This window comes from Pseudochaenichthys georgianus, chromosome 20 (assembly GCF_902827115.2).
Source record: "Pseudochaenichthys georgianus chromosome 20, fPseGeo1.2, whole genome shotgun sequence".
Taxonomy (NCBI): Eukaryota; Metazoa; Chordata; class Actinopteri; order Perciformes; family Channichthyidae; genus Pseudochaenichthys; species Pseudochaenichthys georgianus.
The window spans coordinates 15774113-15789659 of record NC_047522.1 but is presented as its reverse complement, the minus strand read 5'-3'; the positions used below and the strand labels follow the sequence as shown (position 1 = coordinate 15789659).

General features: G+C 39.9%; 1 protein-coding gene across 1 annotated transcript in view; it reads left to right on the top strand.

Annotated features, from left to right (window-relative positions):
- Nucleotides 1-15211, top strand: part of tmx3b (thioredoxin related transmembrane protein 3b) — a 30428-nt gene extending 15217 nt beyond the window's left edge. Inside the window, exons 12-16 of the mRNA XM_034108518.1 lie at nt 120-173; nt 3353-3409; nt 6584-6713; nt 8402-8470; nt 12248-15211. Coding sequence (XP_033964409.1) covers nt 120-173; nt 3353-3409; nt 6584-6713; nt 8402-8470; nt 12248-12532 — 595 coding nt within the window. The 3' untranslated portion in view covers nt 12533-15211. The remainder of the gene's footprint in view (nt 1-119; nt 174-3352; nt 3410-6583; nt 6714-8401; nt 8471-12247) is intronic.
- Nucleotides 15212-15547: the final 336 nt, after the last annotated feature.

Genomic DNA, 15547 nt, shown 5'->3' with positions numbered 1-15547 from the left:
TATAAGATAAGACTGGCTGTTTATTGTTTGGATCTTTCCACAAATTACAGGCATCCGTCTGAAGAAGTAAGACCTCGACTCATGTGGTGTTTTCTCTCTCTCTTCTTATTTGCTTTTAGATTAAAGACCTTGATTCAGAGGGTGGCGAAGGAATACAGAGAGCATTTTAACAGGTAAGGCACGGATACGCCATGAGGTCAAAGATGAATATAAGATTCATACATTTATTCGCGGATGGTGCACTCACTCGGGAGCACCGCCTGTCTTTTCACAAGCAACTTTACGCCTTTGCTAGGGCATGCCTGTTATCTTCGAGTCTCAGTAGAAAGGTAATTATGCAAAATGTCAGCTTCCAAATATAGGTGTTCTTTTCAGCCGTCAGTCAAAAACTCAGCTCGCTTGGTATAACTGCATAATTTTCTGTTTTCCCCCGCTCCAATCGTGCAATAACAATTGGATATGAGTCTTTGTGTTACAGTTCTGCCTTGTTCAACCTGTACACCCACCGGAGAGGAACCAATTAAACAAGGCTTTGAATACAAGGAGGAAATGCACTTTAATGTGCAACTGTATTAGTCATTTTCGCTGTTAGTGGACTGTAAAGGTTGCTACGGTAGACGGTAGAAAATGGAGATGATGCACAAGCGCAGACACTTAAATGTTTAACTTTAGGCTCCTGAAACAACTGCTGTGATTCAGAGTCGGCAGCTAGTAAAGAAAACATGTTGAATTTGAATCGGCTAAAGTCGCTGTTCTTTAAAAGAGCGTAATCTTTTATCACTCCCTGCGGGGCAAAAGGCAACGTTTTTTAAAGGATTAATAGAAAAAAAAGTATCACATCTTCATCATTATGTTGTGTTTAAGTTCCTCACTGTGCCCCGTCATTGACCATGTTGCTTCAGAGAGATTTTTTGCGTTTCATTGAAGAGGTATATCTCAAACCGCGTTTCTCTCTCTCTCCAGGCATTGCCATTAGGACCAATTGAATTACACAGCTCCCTATCGAACTACTATCTGCCACGCAGCTCTGTGCTGTTTTTTTTTTTTTAAGACTTTTGAGTTTCGGAATCCCTACTGAGATCAGAGATGCCTGCAGTGCTCTGACACACCTAAACGCTACTTGTAATTACAAGTTCTTCAGCGACGCCCCCGGTGGTGGGCGGCAGCAAATCATAAAGTCAACAGATCACAGGTGCTGACTGACGTTTAAATGTGTCGACGTCGTTTGATGCTGGCATATGTCGTGGTAACATTTTGACAGAACAATATATGCAAATCAAGAACGTGTGTGCGTGTACGTGTGCGCGTGTGTGTGTGTCTTGAATTCGGCACCATACCTTATTGTGTTGGCATTTACTTGTGACATTTGATGCAACAAGACTGGACAAGCTGAAGCCTTGTTAACAGAGAGTTTCTCACAAACGCTAACCTTTGACTTCCTGTCCATAACCTTTCCGCATGCTTTTACCTGTTCACGGCATTTAGAACATCTTGAAGCACACGTTACCTTTTATGTTTTTAAAAGGTTATATTTATGGAATCCACAGGACTCCATTCTGTAGTTCTCCTCAACGCTACAGAGCTTCAACGTGTCTTTCAGCATTTTGTTTTGGCTTTCTACTTGGCAACTTTACTGTTTTTGTGCTGTATTAAATACAAATCCCCTAAACCCAGAGTATGTTACCTGCAACTGAACAGCCTGATATCTTTGAAGGCCAAAACAAAAGCTAAAGGAATGTTTATGCTGTTAAACTTTTCGTTAAAACGTTTCTCTCATCAACTTTACAAGGTCAACGTTGCATTTACATTTTGTTGTGCTGTGATTGGCCAAAATAAATAAATAAATATTGGTATAAGAATATTTTAAAGTTACTACCCACATGCTAGTAGTATGAATAATACCCAGCAATGCAAGCCAATACCCTATACAGGCTTTTTTTTTTTAAACAGCAAAGTGTGCTCTCTGGCCATCTTGAGTTATTTGATTTCTAAATATATTACAGAAAGTTACTTTAATATATTTAATATTGTATGTTGTGATCTGTATATATGTGATTGATTTCTCTTCCTATACCCTTGTGTTTATTATATTTTTTCAAAAGATACAGTTTTCACACCTTGAGAGCTTAGAACTTCATTGTGATGAATGACATGGTTTTCCTTGAAGACCATCATTGTGTATTATAAACAACCTTCTCTATGTTGGCAATAAAATGCTGTTTACCATGACAACCACTTTCCCTGGAATATAAATTCTGCAAATCTGGCTTTAGAAAACACTCTTCTTTTCATGAGAACCACATGGCGTGTCCGATAACGTCAATAAAAATTACATTCAGTTCCATAGAGTTAAATGAGTAGCAGACACTTAAGCATTTACCATTGGGAACATTTAGCACACATCTCCAACTCTTGTGCATTCTTGCACACCGCTCTCATGAACCTTTCTCAGTAATTTGACTCACCCTTCTTGGCCGGTTTGCTCAACAGCCTTGCCAAGAAATGTCAGTGGGAGTGGGAAAATGGACATTCATGGGAAACAGATCTGTAAATATTGTTTGAATTGATAATATAGAGGAATTCACATTTTGTGTGTCCCAGAAGTTGAATATTTTTGATGAGCTTTATTCCCAGTCACTATTGTCAGCAATATTAAACCTAACAAAGAGTGATGTAATATTGCCTTTCACTGGAGTTATGATATAGTCTTTAAATGGTGTCATTGATACAAGGGCAGGCGGCATTGTGAAGCACCCTGGGGGACAAAAGCGTGAGATGTAGCTATAATTCAATATGAATATAATATATATGTAGAGGCCCTATAATCAGTCATTCAGTGGAAGTCACTGGCTTTTTCCTGGACTTGTGCAACCCCCTCCCCCACAATACACTCTGCTCAGACATACTGCAGCACAATGAGATACAAATTGAATTCCTCCTACCGCCTTATCATTTCGATAAATCACCTGAGTCTTTTCTGTGGTGGGAAAAGATGAGGAGAAACGGGAGACAGGACGGAGCTTTGGGGATATTTCTCTGCCATGACAAAATCAAATTTGTTTTCATAGCAGAAACATGCGATTGTATTCAAGGTGCTGTCAAATTTGTGGGTGTAGGTTCCTATTTGTATGGAGTCTGCTAAGGAAGGGAAAAATGCTTTGGGAATTGTGCTGTGTTGCATGATTTATATCAATATGTATTATCATTTGACAATGGGTATCACAAGCAAAAAATACATAAGAAAGAAATAACATCAAAATAATACAAAATAAATACTTAAAAAAAAATGTATGTTGTACAGTATGTTGTTTTTGCTATGTACTCATTCCAATGCTTTGTCTTCCCTCTACAGAGACTTCCAGTTTGGCCACATGGATGGGAACGACTACATTAATAGCCTCATTATGGGGTGAGTGTTTGAAATCCAGCGCACCTCTCTCTTTTCATGTTATCCTGCTCTTTTTCTCTACCTCATATTACCTTCTGTCAGCTACTTATGCAGCGCGGGACTGACTTGTAATGCCAGCCGCTGCCATTAAAGATGCTCTCTAGTGGAGAAGTCAATTACACAAACTGTCATTTCTTTTTTTAGTGCTCTTGGAGATATAACCCCCCCCCCCCCCAATCACACTCTCATATGATATGGAAAAAAAGCTTCCCACAAATCTGCTTGTGCGAGTACATTATAGTGGGAGGATTATATGAGGTATATACGGATAAGGCTATGCATGGATTAGATCTATAGCAGCCATGTGTCTTAATAACTTGTAAAAGGGCAGCACTAATGATACAGAGCCGCCTGTTGGTGTGTCGGGCTAGGGGGGGGGGGGGCCTGCTCCTGCTCCTGCTGCTGACATCACACACTTTTAATTAGACAGAACCCCGCTAGTGTTACAGGGCTGTAGTAGTCAGCGTGTCTGTTTTGTACCCACTAAAGTACAGTGTCTAATTATGTGTGTTGTGTGTGTGTGTGAGAATCTCTGAGCGTAATGGACCGCTGCAGGATGTTATTTTAATTTGAGCATTTTATTGTTTGTATAAGGGAGATTACAGCAGACATGGTTGTTCAAGTCCTGTGTAATTAAAAGTAGCGGTAAGTACAGTAGGAGACATGTTGGAAATATTACAACAACAGACTCCTGGTGCACGGCTGACACGAGACAGGCACCGTTTTGTATTGTAAGAATAAAAGAGGTGATTAGCCTTCCTAATTTTGTATTAGTTGATACAATATTTATTTGCCGGGCTCCCCAGGACTGGATTTGGCTGTTGTAGCGCGGGATTAATTGCCCTCCTTTGAGGAATAAAATCCTGGCCTGTCGATGGCCACTAATTCTCTCCCTTAGGAGGGCCAGGGAAATAAATCTGATGGCTTTTTATCCCTCTTTCTGTCATCACAGCGATTACTGTGTTCTGGCAGCCCTCTTTCTGGCGTGAGGCTGCCCCTGCTTTCACCAGAGGCACATGGAAACACTCATGAATCCACACATCCACACATCCACAACATGAGCACCTCTCTAAGCCCACGGCTGCCTCTGCATCTGTCTAAACGTTGGATTATCACTAACCCCTTATATGGAATGTGTTGTGGGCTGTAAAAAAACCTGAAGAGATGTGAGGTGACTGAAAAGTCTGTGTGAAGGGGAGAGTTGTAATCATAGAATGTGAATGAATAAAAAGAACACTGTAATACCAACTGGCAATGTGTGACAATTGCACGTTTCAGCTCACAAACAGCAGTATAAATACATTTAGTCTACAGATTTAAATATACAGTATTTCATCAAAAAGTATCTTTTCTTAGGTGGCAGATTGATGGTTCAGATGGTTTATGTCTCAGTGCATCCAAAATATATGTTTTCTGGACACACTGTGATAATCATTATCTGTGTTTACGGTGAGCTTTTTAATTAAGTCCTCTTGCAATAATTAAAGCCCAGAAAATGCCTCCAGTAACAAAAAGAGAAACAAAAACGTGGAGAAGACAACATTAATGAATTGCTGATAATGAGCCAGAGTCTCAAAAACAACAACATTAAAATACCCCAAAAGGATTGGACTAAAAATAGTTTCGAATTCAGATTGTAATATTGTTCAGCAGGATCAGCTTTAAATTGTTTGTGCTTTGTGTTCCTATGTTCAGTGTTAATGCTTCTTATCTAACTCTCAGCATAAATCAAACCACTTTAGTTTTTTAAGGAAAAGTGCAATTATGCTTCTGCTAAGCTAAAGACCTCCTGTTTTGTACTGTACTACCAGACTTTAATATTGGGGTCTCATGATATACAAGTATTGTCAATAACATAGATAAGAAAATACCCCAAACATTATATCATGTTAGTTATACACGCATGATAATATTGTGTTAATAATCCAGCGTATAATAAATATAAATAAATAATAATAAAGTGTGCAAATATGGTTACAATCCCAATACACCACTAAAAATGTATATATTCATAGTACAACAATGTTGTTAATCAAATCTGATATTGTGACGCCTTAAAATTGTTCTTTTAATAACAAAACAAACTTGCATTAAATCCGAATAATTCTATAACGATAATAATAATGGAAAAAGATAATCCCCCTAATTATACAGTATGGCAGCTGGTTTTGGCAGCGGTGAGGGAAATGACTTAAATATGTGCCTGCTATAATTCTATACAGTACAGTATATGAGCCTTCATTATGGGTGGCAAACCCCCAGCAGTCTCCACCTACAGAGCTGAATAGGCTAATCCATATTTACTTTAAATGGGTGCCATCTGTTGGAGTGGGCTGGATGTCAGATGTACTGCGCCCTCATAACGTGTGTGTGTACATGACATTGCAGTTCTCAGCTGGACAGGGTAGTGAGGCGTTGATGACTCTTCTGCATTGGCGTGTGTTTGCACTCGTGATCGCAGCATGGGGACAGTGATGGATGCGTGTGTGTGCAATTTGTTGCCGGGTTGAGTAACACTGCAGGGGTGTGAGGTGGCAGTGTCGTGATGGACCGTGTATGTGTGTGTTCTAAGCATTGGGATACCTTATCTAAGGGTTTGGTGCTGTGCGAGACGCCGGAAGGGATTGCCTGTTTATATGACCTTGTTCACTATCGCACTGTGCTTTGTAATTCCTCTGCTGATTTGTGGAAATAAGTGGGCTGGGGAGTGTGCAGTGTCTCTGTATACGTCTTGTATGTGTCTCAGTGTGGATGCTTTCCTCTGGACTCCCAGCGATTCACTTGTCAGCAGCAATTTGTAAAGGTCTCTTTAACTGTGACCGTTACAGACCCATAAAGCCCCTGAGTGGCGCACTGTATGCATAAAAGATAGAAGAAATGCCACTCTAAAATAGGCCATCGCCTTTTTCCTCAGACAGAAAAAAACCCCTCCTCTCTTAGAAATAATGCTCATGGGAAAAGTTAGGTTGCTCTGAGTATAAAGGGTTTGTTTATCTTGCTATTTTATTCTCTCTGTTGCAATATCCTCTTGAAAGGAATCCCAATTTGCTCCCATCTAACGATGCACTTTGATAATGGCAGTCCAAGGTGCCAGGGTTAGGAAGATTAAAAGCTGTGTTTCCTGTTTTTCCTCAGCGAGGTGACGGTGCCCTCCGTTATCATCCTCAACACATCCAATGAGCAGTACTTCCTGCCCGGCGAGCCCATCGAGACCATGGAGCAGCTGGTCCAGTTCATCAATGGCGTTTTGAACGGTTCTGCACAGGTCCAGATCTTCTCCTCTTCCCCCCTCCGCTGCTTTCTGTTCATGCATTCAGCTCAGAGTAGCCCCTTGCCCTCCCTTCCCTGCATGTTGTACCATTGTAATCACACCAGTGGTCTCCATTAATCAGGCATGTTGTTTTGCATTTTAAGTCCATTGTCCTAGCAGATGAGGTATTTTTTTATAATCTCCTTTTGCATGTTTATATTTCATACTGTTGCCCTTCCTGAATGGATTATCTATAATATTTTTTTCAAACACTGAGATTACACCATAACTCTAATCTGGAAATAAAATGTCATCTCTTTCCTCTACTGAAGTCACCACATATTGGAAGGTCACCAGTTCAAGTCCCGGCAAGACCAAGTGCTACGGGCGGTGGTGGCGAAGTCGATAGGGACTTGGCTTGGCAATTGGAAGTGCTACGGGCGGTGGTGGCGAAGTCGATAGGGACTTGGCTTGGCAATTGGAAGGTCACCAGTTCAAGTCCCGGCAAGACCAAGTGCTACCGAGGTGTCCCTGAGCAAGGCACCGTTCCCTACACTGCTCCCCGGGCGCTGTTCAAAATGGCTGCCCACTGCTCCTAACACTAGGATGGGTCAAATGCAGAGAAACAATTTCCCCACGGGGATTAATAAAGTATATCAATGCATTACACCATAAGCCAAACAGCCAGAGGTCTTGTCCTATTCTCTCTTGGAAAACATTGACAGGACCTCTGGCTGTTTGGCCCGGCTATTTTTTGCTTGGTAAAACAAACCTCCTCCCACACCGAAAAAAGCTGCCACAGAAACCTCCATGTTTCTGCAGTCCGGTTGAAACCAAGGACAGTTTCAGTGTCTTCCTGTCAGGCTTGTAAAATCTACCATGAGGCTCGTTGGTGCTTCATGTAGAAATACACAAAGTAATGGACACTGGACGAAGAATTGTAAAAGCTATCTTATCTAGCTATCTTATCCTTTCTTGGGGAAACACAAAAAGCTGATTTATTTTTTTCCTGTTGAGTCCCGAACAAAACATTTGCATACATCTCCCATGCGGATTCTAAGGGAATTCCTAAAAAAGAAAAGCTCCTTTTCCCAGATTTCTGCTCTTGTGGTACATAGGCAAGCTTCAGTTTCCCGCTCTCTAGCCTTTGCGATAAGAAAGCATCTACAATGCCATACAAATGTTTGATAAAACTTCTCAAACTACTTATGCAGTCCTCGCACGGCATAAACATAGGTCTGTGCAACAGCTGCTTCCACGAAAGAAAAAAAAAATCCCATTTCAGCGCGCTCACAGCAGTCCTGCTCAGTCAGAGCTCACTAATTGGCTATCCTGATGAATTAGCGCCGGGACAGACCACCCATTGGCTACCCAGGTGCTGTTGCTCAGACAGAGAACTGCTGGACTGAGTAAACTAGAAGCTGGTCGTTTGTGCAGAGAAGCGGTTAATTAAACAATATTTTAAATGTCTGGGATGTACTACTGACCATTAAGTCCTGGATAACTGGGAGCATACTGCGTGAGTAGTTTTGAGAAGTTTTAATTGACAAATTGATAATTGTTCTGTTAATTAGGGATTGTCCCTAACTCCTATCAAATGGTTTAACATATAATACACAGTAACTCATCAGAATACCTTTATTAGTCCCACAGAGGGGAAATGTACGTCATCCGTCTGTATTAAATGGTGTGTCTCCCTGCAGGCGAATGGAGGTGACGGCTTCATTCAGAGGATCAAACGTGTGGCCTTCGATGCCAGATCCACCATTATGGTAAGTTGTTGAGTCTCTTTTAAGTAGCTACAGTACACAAAGAACATTTCCCTAGCACAATGTCACTGAAATACAATAATGTGTCATATCATAATCATATTTTTATTATTATTTGGTTATTTAGGTTAGGTTCATTTAAACCAAACCAACCCAGAACAATTTGCACAATAGCTCTTTTGCACAATTATAATGTATATTCAATCCAATGCCATTATGTGACGATGGTATATATAGTAAAATGGCATTTAACTGTCGAGGTATTTTGCTGGTGAGAGATTTTAGTTGCTTTAGCGTGTAGAAGCTAGTAAGCCTACTATTTGATTTGTTTTAGATGGGCACAACATGTTTCATATGCAGACCTTATTTTCCTGTTCCATGTTAAAATAAATCATTTTCAGTGGTACGCTGAGTTATATTTTTGGTCATGGAAAATTAGGTAAAGGTCATGGAAAAGTCATTGGTGAAAAAGTGTATGAACCCTGTATAGGTAAACTGCCATTAATTGAATTTTAAGGCCACTTGGAAGCAGTGCAATAAAGCCTAAACATAAAGTTTAAGACAAAGCTAATAAGGCAATTTGTTTGACGTAACAACATTTGCATAAATATGGAGTTGAGGTTCTGAAGAAAAAGCAATAATAGTGAACAAAGAAATGAAATTTGTGGCCAAAACAATGAGCTGCTAAAACTCTCATAAACTAAAGACAAACCACAAATTCAGGTGAGATATCGTTTTAAGGGTTTGTCTGTTTGACAATTCACATTACACATTGTCATTGGTCCACTGTTTGATTAAAACAAAGTATTCCTGAGTATCAGCCTAATATTATTGTTCCCATCTTGATTTACTACGGTAACGTGCTGCCCAACCCAAACACCATTCATTTTTACGATGCTACTGAACACCTTGCACTTGTTTATATGCTTCACACCTTGTCAGCGTTTGCCAATTTAGGTCAAATACTGTATATTGCAAATGCCCAGGAGCCCTGCTCTTTCCCCGTCCAAGAAAAACAACATTCAGAGGACAAGACGGGGAGAACGGCCCAGAATATGCAATGTACTGTAGGCAGAAAACACATTACGGAAAGATAGAATCAAGAAACACAGCAGCAGGATGAGGTGGAGTGAAGACAAGTAGACAGGGTCAGGAGGCTGAACGTGCTTCTCCTCCCACTTTTACTCTAAGTACTTGGTTCTTATAAGGCAACTGGTGTTTTTTCTTTCTACGGGTGTGATAGGAATGTAAATACAGCTGTGTTGTCCTGTAACCACAGATAAAGCTGTCCTTAAAGGGATGTGGAGAACTCTTAAAGGAAAATTATAGGTGTTATTCTGGAAGAGGTGGAAAATTGAAGGTATAGCGACTTCTAGAAGTTGACCTTGGCTTGAAGTGAGAAGAATGTTTTTATTGAATGTTTTAAGTTGTCAGATCCGGTTTCATAGTTCATATCAGTGGAACGTTTTTATACAAAAGAAAGTATTCTGAGCTGTATAAGAACAAAGTGTGCAGGGTTTTAGTGGTTTCTCATTGGCAGCTCCACAAGAGTAAGTAACCTACATGCGGAGGGCTTGTCTTAAACCTACAAGAGTTTATTTTCTTCTTCCTTTCTTAAATGTGATGAGCTGCATGCATCAGCACGGCTAGCCTTGCTAACAGTGTCTCGATAAGCAGAAAGGCAGCAGCTATCACCTTGTCCCCGGAGAGCCTATCTGAATGCACGTCTGACAGGAGCACGAGGAAGCAGCCACATTAACCGCTATGACTCATTGCCAGCTGTGTTAGCATAGCATACCCATCTCTACCTCATCTAGCATCACACGGCACCAGCAATTACCGTCCCTCTTCCTGTGGCAATGACTGGAGGCAACATGAATATTTCTCTTCTTCTCAGCTCGGTGCCTGACAGAAGTTGTGACCGAATACTCCCTTCTAGGTACATTGTCTCTGATGTATCCTGCTATACTAAAGCCAAAGGACTCATTTGTCACCGAGATCATTTAAAGAGGAAGTTGTCCTTCAGTGACTCGGACATTGTTGTGCCCGCGGGGATCGTGTTTCGCGGTAGTGGAGTGTCCCAGAAATGTTAACTTTTCTATGCAGGTTCAGGGAGACATGGATGTGATTGAGCTCTTTGAGCATTTACTGTATTTTCATCTATCTGATCCTTGGGGATTAATTCAGTGACTCTTTCATTTACCAGAAACTACATTATATTGAGTCTACAGGTTATAAGTGAAGAGGAAAAATATAGAATACTTTATCTTACTGAAGAAAAAACGGTCATTCGCAACATATGCAGCTCATATACATAAAGCTACTGATGTTTGTGTTTTATTTTTTAGTGTGTAGCAAGGACATGTAAGCCTATTGGAACATAACTTCAGACCGACTTGTTTATGAAGTTGGACCTCTGCCTGAGTTTGAAAAAGTGATATTTCTCTCTTTATTTCAGTTCAAACTGAATGTACAATACACCAAAGGATTACAGATAAAAGGGTAACACTCTTCAGTATGGTCATCAGTGTCAAACAAAATAAAAGCAAACAAGACAGCACACTACAAGACGGAACACAACAGTATAATGTAATACAGACATCGCGAAAATACATGACAGAAATGTAATTAACACCTGCCCGAGTTTCTGCAAATGATTTGTGACCTGCCTTCTAAACACTCTCACGAAGCTTAATGGCGGAATGCAAATGAATGAATAAAAAATGTACAGTCTCAACTGAAACAATAAAAGGCTGCCTGCAATTTTTCTCACAAACACATTTGGATCTCTAAATAGGATTTTGAATTCACTCTACCCTAATAGCTTAGGCTCTTTACTCTTGTAAACACTGGCTGTTTAGAGACATGTAACCCTTTTATTAAACAGCCTGATAACTCACTTCACGTTTGTGCCGTTTTATGCTGAAGACGCACTGTGAAAGAGACACAATTGTCAGAAAATGTATTGGCAACTATTTGGATCTTTTTAAGTGAAAAATGTCTGAGTACTTTTACTTTTAAAGAGGAACAATTATGCTCAATTTCAGGTACATATTTTTTGTATTTTGTGCCTCTACTCCTTTCACCCTCTGTCTGAAACCCAGTGTGCTCTGATTGGTTAGCTGGCCTTCTCTGTTGTGATTGTTCAACCTCTTAGATATGCCCCTCCCTCACATACAATGTGTTAGAGCGCAAGCCAAAAGAAGTGCGAGTGTTACACAGATGTCACAATTATGATTATTATTATTATATAATTACAGGATTGAACAAAGGATTCCCACCATGCATTTCAGGTCGAGTGTGTGGGAGAGAAACTCCCTCTGGAGGGAATTGCGGATTTTAGCCTTTGCAGACCATTTACATGCACCTAAACAAAGTGAAAACGCCAAAAAGCATAATAAGGCCTCATTAATATAGTATATAATGTAGTGCTTTTGCTTGATTATACTTGCATACTTTTAGTGAACTAACTTTTTTTTTTTTGTGCTATTCCTTGAGTAAAATATCTGAATACTTCCTCCAGGAGCAAAGCAATGTAAAGGGTTTCAAGACAATTGCAGAGTCCATTCTCATAGTGGTTTAAGTAAACAAGCTTGGATGTCTTTTCTTCTGAAATATATTTAATCATGCAGCAAAATTCTAATATGTGCTTTCCTCATTTACTCCATTATTTCCCTCAACCCATCCCCATTTATTTCCCCTTTTGTCTCCATATTCTCCCTCACACGTCCCCTTTCATTGTCTTCCTTTCATCCTTTGTCTCCTGCTCTCCTACATCAGTCGGTGTTCCGCAGCTCTCCGATGCTGGGCTGCTTCCTGTTTGGCCTACCGCTGGGTGTAATTAGCCTGATGTGCTACGGCATCTGCACAGCCGAGTCGGATGATGGCTCAGATGACATGGATGCGCTCAAGAGGGAGGGCCTGACTGATGAAGAGGAGGAGGACGAGGAGGAGGAGGAGGACGAGGAGAGGCAACGTACCGCTGAGCTGGAGGGCCCCGAAGACGAAGAGAACGAAGAAGACGATGCAGGGGAGAAGGATCCCGAAGAGAAGAAAACCGATTAACACAGGGGCTCCCACCGGAGAGAGGATGAGAGGCCTAGGCAAATGTGGTGACATGAAACTCAAAGACATATCGATGTATTACTGTTCTGCTTCTTTGTCTTTCATATCACTTCCCCTCGAAGCCCCTCTAGCACAGACTGTTCTCCCATCTTCCAGTTCTGTGTTTAAGGCCAGCTGCTGAGAGAAGCCATGTTTCAAAATAAAAGCCTTTTTAATGATGGAGTTTAAAACATAATGTTCAAGAGAAGGAATGACTGTGAATCAAACAAACCACTTATTTATTACGATCGACCAAACGGTGGTTTATCCTTTGATGTTTGACCCTTTCCCATGTTGTTTTGTTACCACTTAAATGCCCCCATTATGTCCTTTCCCCCCGGTTTTTTCTTTCAGAATCCATTTCTTGAATACATCTTGAAACTGAATACACAGAATGATTTTGTTTGCTTCCTACCTTCTACCCAAAGTGATAGATTAAAGTGTGTAGAAAAAGAAAGTGCCCACGAAGGAACATTTGCCATAAGTGTGTGTGCTTTTTTCTTTTGTATGTTACTGCCTGAAAAATAATTATTCTGCTTCTTCTACTTCTAGGGGTGCCAAGATAGTCAAACAATTCACTTTATTTCAAACGCCAGCTACCTGTTACTGTCTATTTATGAAAATAGTTGATGAAAAAACGTAGTTGTAATGGCTATCAGTCTGTCTTATACTATAATATGGCATATGGATATTTTTTTCAACATGCAACCTGCTCAGAATTCCTTGCGTAGAAGGTCTGTACCTGTACATCAGACAGTCATAACATGCATCAGTAGTTCCTGCAGCGTTTAACAACTCATATTGCTCTCAGATGGACTGTCTCTCTCTGTTTCCTTATTTCAATCTGTCCTCCATCACTGGCTGCTATATTGAATTCAGTAGGCAGGTTGAAGTTTAAATCCTCATGCACTGAGATGTACACTGAGCGTACAAAATATGAAGCCTGTCTTCCTTCTTCTTAGTTTCATTGCTTTTTGTCAGTCATAACCCCCTATTGTTAGTTTTCTCAAGGCTCAGAAATCAATCTCAATCCTATTTTAGTTCCCTCATGACTAAAGTGTATGTTGTAGCTTGAATCAAGAAGAGGTTAGAGTTTGCTCTTGGATTCTAGCAGAAAGCTTATTTCATGAAAAGTGCACCCAGCGTAATACCATTTTTTTTAAATGCACAGTTGAGTGCATTCAGTTGGATTTTGGGGCTCCTGAGGACACCTTTCATTATATTCTATATTAAAGGTAAACCTTAAGTTAACACGAATCTCAGGTTGTAATCTTAAGATTGGATTTACAGTGGTTTCCATGGAGACAAAAGCACGTTTTCATCAACTGTTAAAAGCTCACTCGTGATTAATGCATTAGCAAAAATAAAAATGCTTTAAAAATATTTATGCTTATTCACTTTTTGCCAAGCTTTATATAGGAAAGTTGAAGCCACTCGTGTGTCTGAAGGGAAACATATGAACCTAGTTTTAGCAGCTTGTTAGCGTAGCGTAGCTGAGCACAAACACTATGACTAAGGGAAAACAGCTATCTTGATTCTCTCAAAAGATAATATCACTCACTTTTTAAAATTACATTTCTTTTTATTGTGTAGAATTGGTGTGTTTTCTTGTTGCCTGGATACTGACAGGGAATAGCCTATCAGGAAGTCACTGCACCTGCACATTTAACTTGGCTAACCTCCAGTAAAGCCACAATATTTTATACAGGTTAAACAAACTATATAGTAGGTTCATTAGTGAGCTGGTTGGCAGTTTTTTTTCTTTCAAATATTTAATCACAGTCAAAGATTTGTTTCACCCTGTTTCCAGTCTCTTTGCTAAGCTAGGCTAAGCTAATCAGCTGCTAGCTCTGTTTGTATATCCATCAGACAGACATTAAATTGTTATCGGCAAGTAAGGGTTCTTCCTAAAATGTCAAACTATTCCTCCAGAGTGGTTTGCCAGATTATTATTCGCTCTGCATTTGTTTTACATTATTCATATGAAACATTAATTCATTATATTTAACATACAGTGCAGCAGAGTAATTAGAAGTTTGAAATGTGCAATGACGGCTTATAACAGGCCTTCCCTCAAGGGAACTTTAACACATGGTGATGAATGAGCATTAGCTTCATCCCTGACCTTGGGAACAGTGGCGTGACTAAATCATTCTTAACTCTTAGTCCACATCTTAACTTTAGCTTGAGCTTTCAATCGCTTCTCCTATAGTCGCAACTGAACTCCTAAATAGACTTTGACTTAAGATGATCTTTTGCGGTTAGTTATACATGTTTAAGCTGTTTAAATCAATATCGTGTAAAGGTAATCTTCAATTCTCATACACTTTAAACAAAAGTGTAGCTGAGTAATATACTTGACGATTTGTTATTAATTTCATTGTGCTTTTATAGTTCAGTAAATATTGTAACTTGATCAATTTAGGAACCTCAACCTAAGCACACCTGTTGTTTTAAATATACAGAAGTTATCTGTATTGTTACTGTGAAACTGCACTAAAGGAAACCATGCCCACGCCTTGCCTTCTGGTCTTTGTAGTTGCCTACCATTCTCTGCCAAACTTCCTCTTTGGGTTGGAATTGAGATTGTCACACTTTATTACAGGTTTGAAAGATTGAAATAAAGATTGTCCTCTTTTTTCTGGTCGACTGTTATCTTTTGTCCATCTCATGTACATATTCTTTGCCCGTTTTCCATTCAGACGATCTATTTCTCCATCTATCTCCAATTATCACACATATAAATGTGTTTTCCCTCCATCGACAGTATAATCCTAGGTAGAGGTGTCTCAATTATAGCAGATATAATCACATTTTTGGAGATCCCGGTTAAACCACGCCTGATTGCTTTACTTGATGTGAAAATCATTTATTTCTTCTCTTTAGGGAATGACAGCATTTAAAAGTCAAACTTAGATAGGCCTACGTGACTTCACATAATGAAAAATCACCAAGTCCCGGCGTACTTTCTAAAAG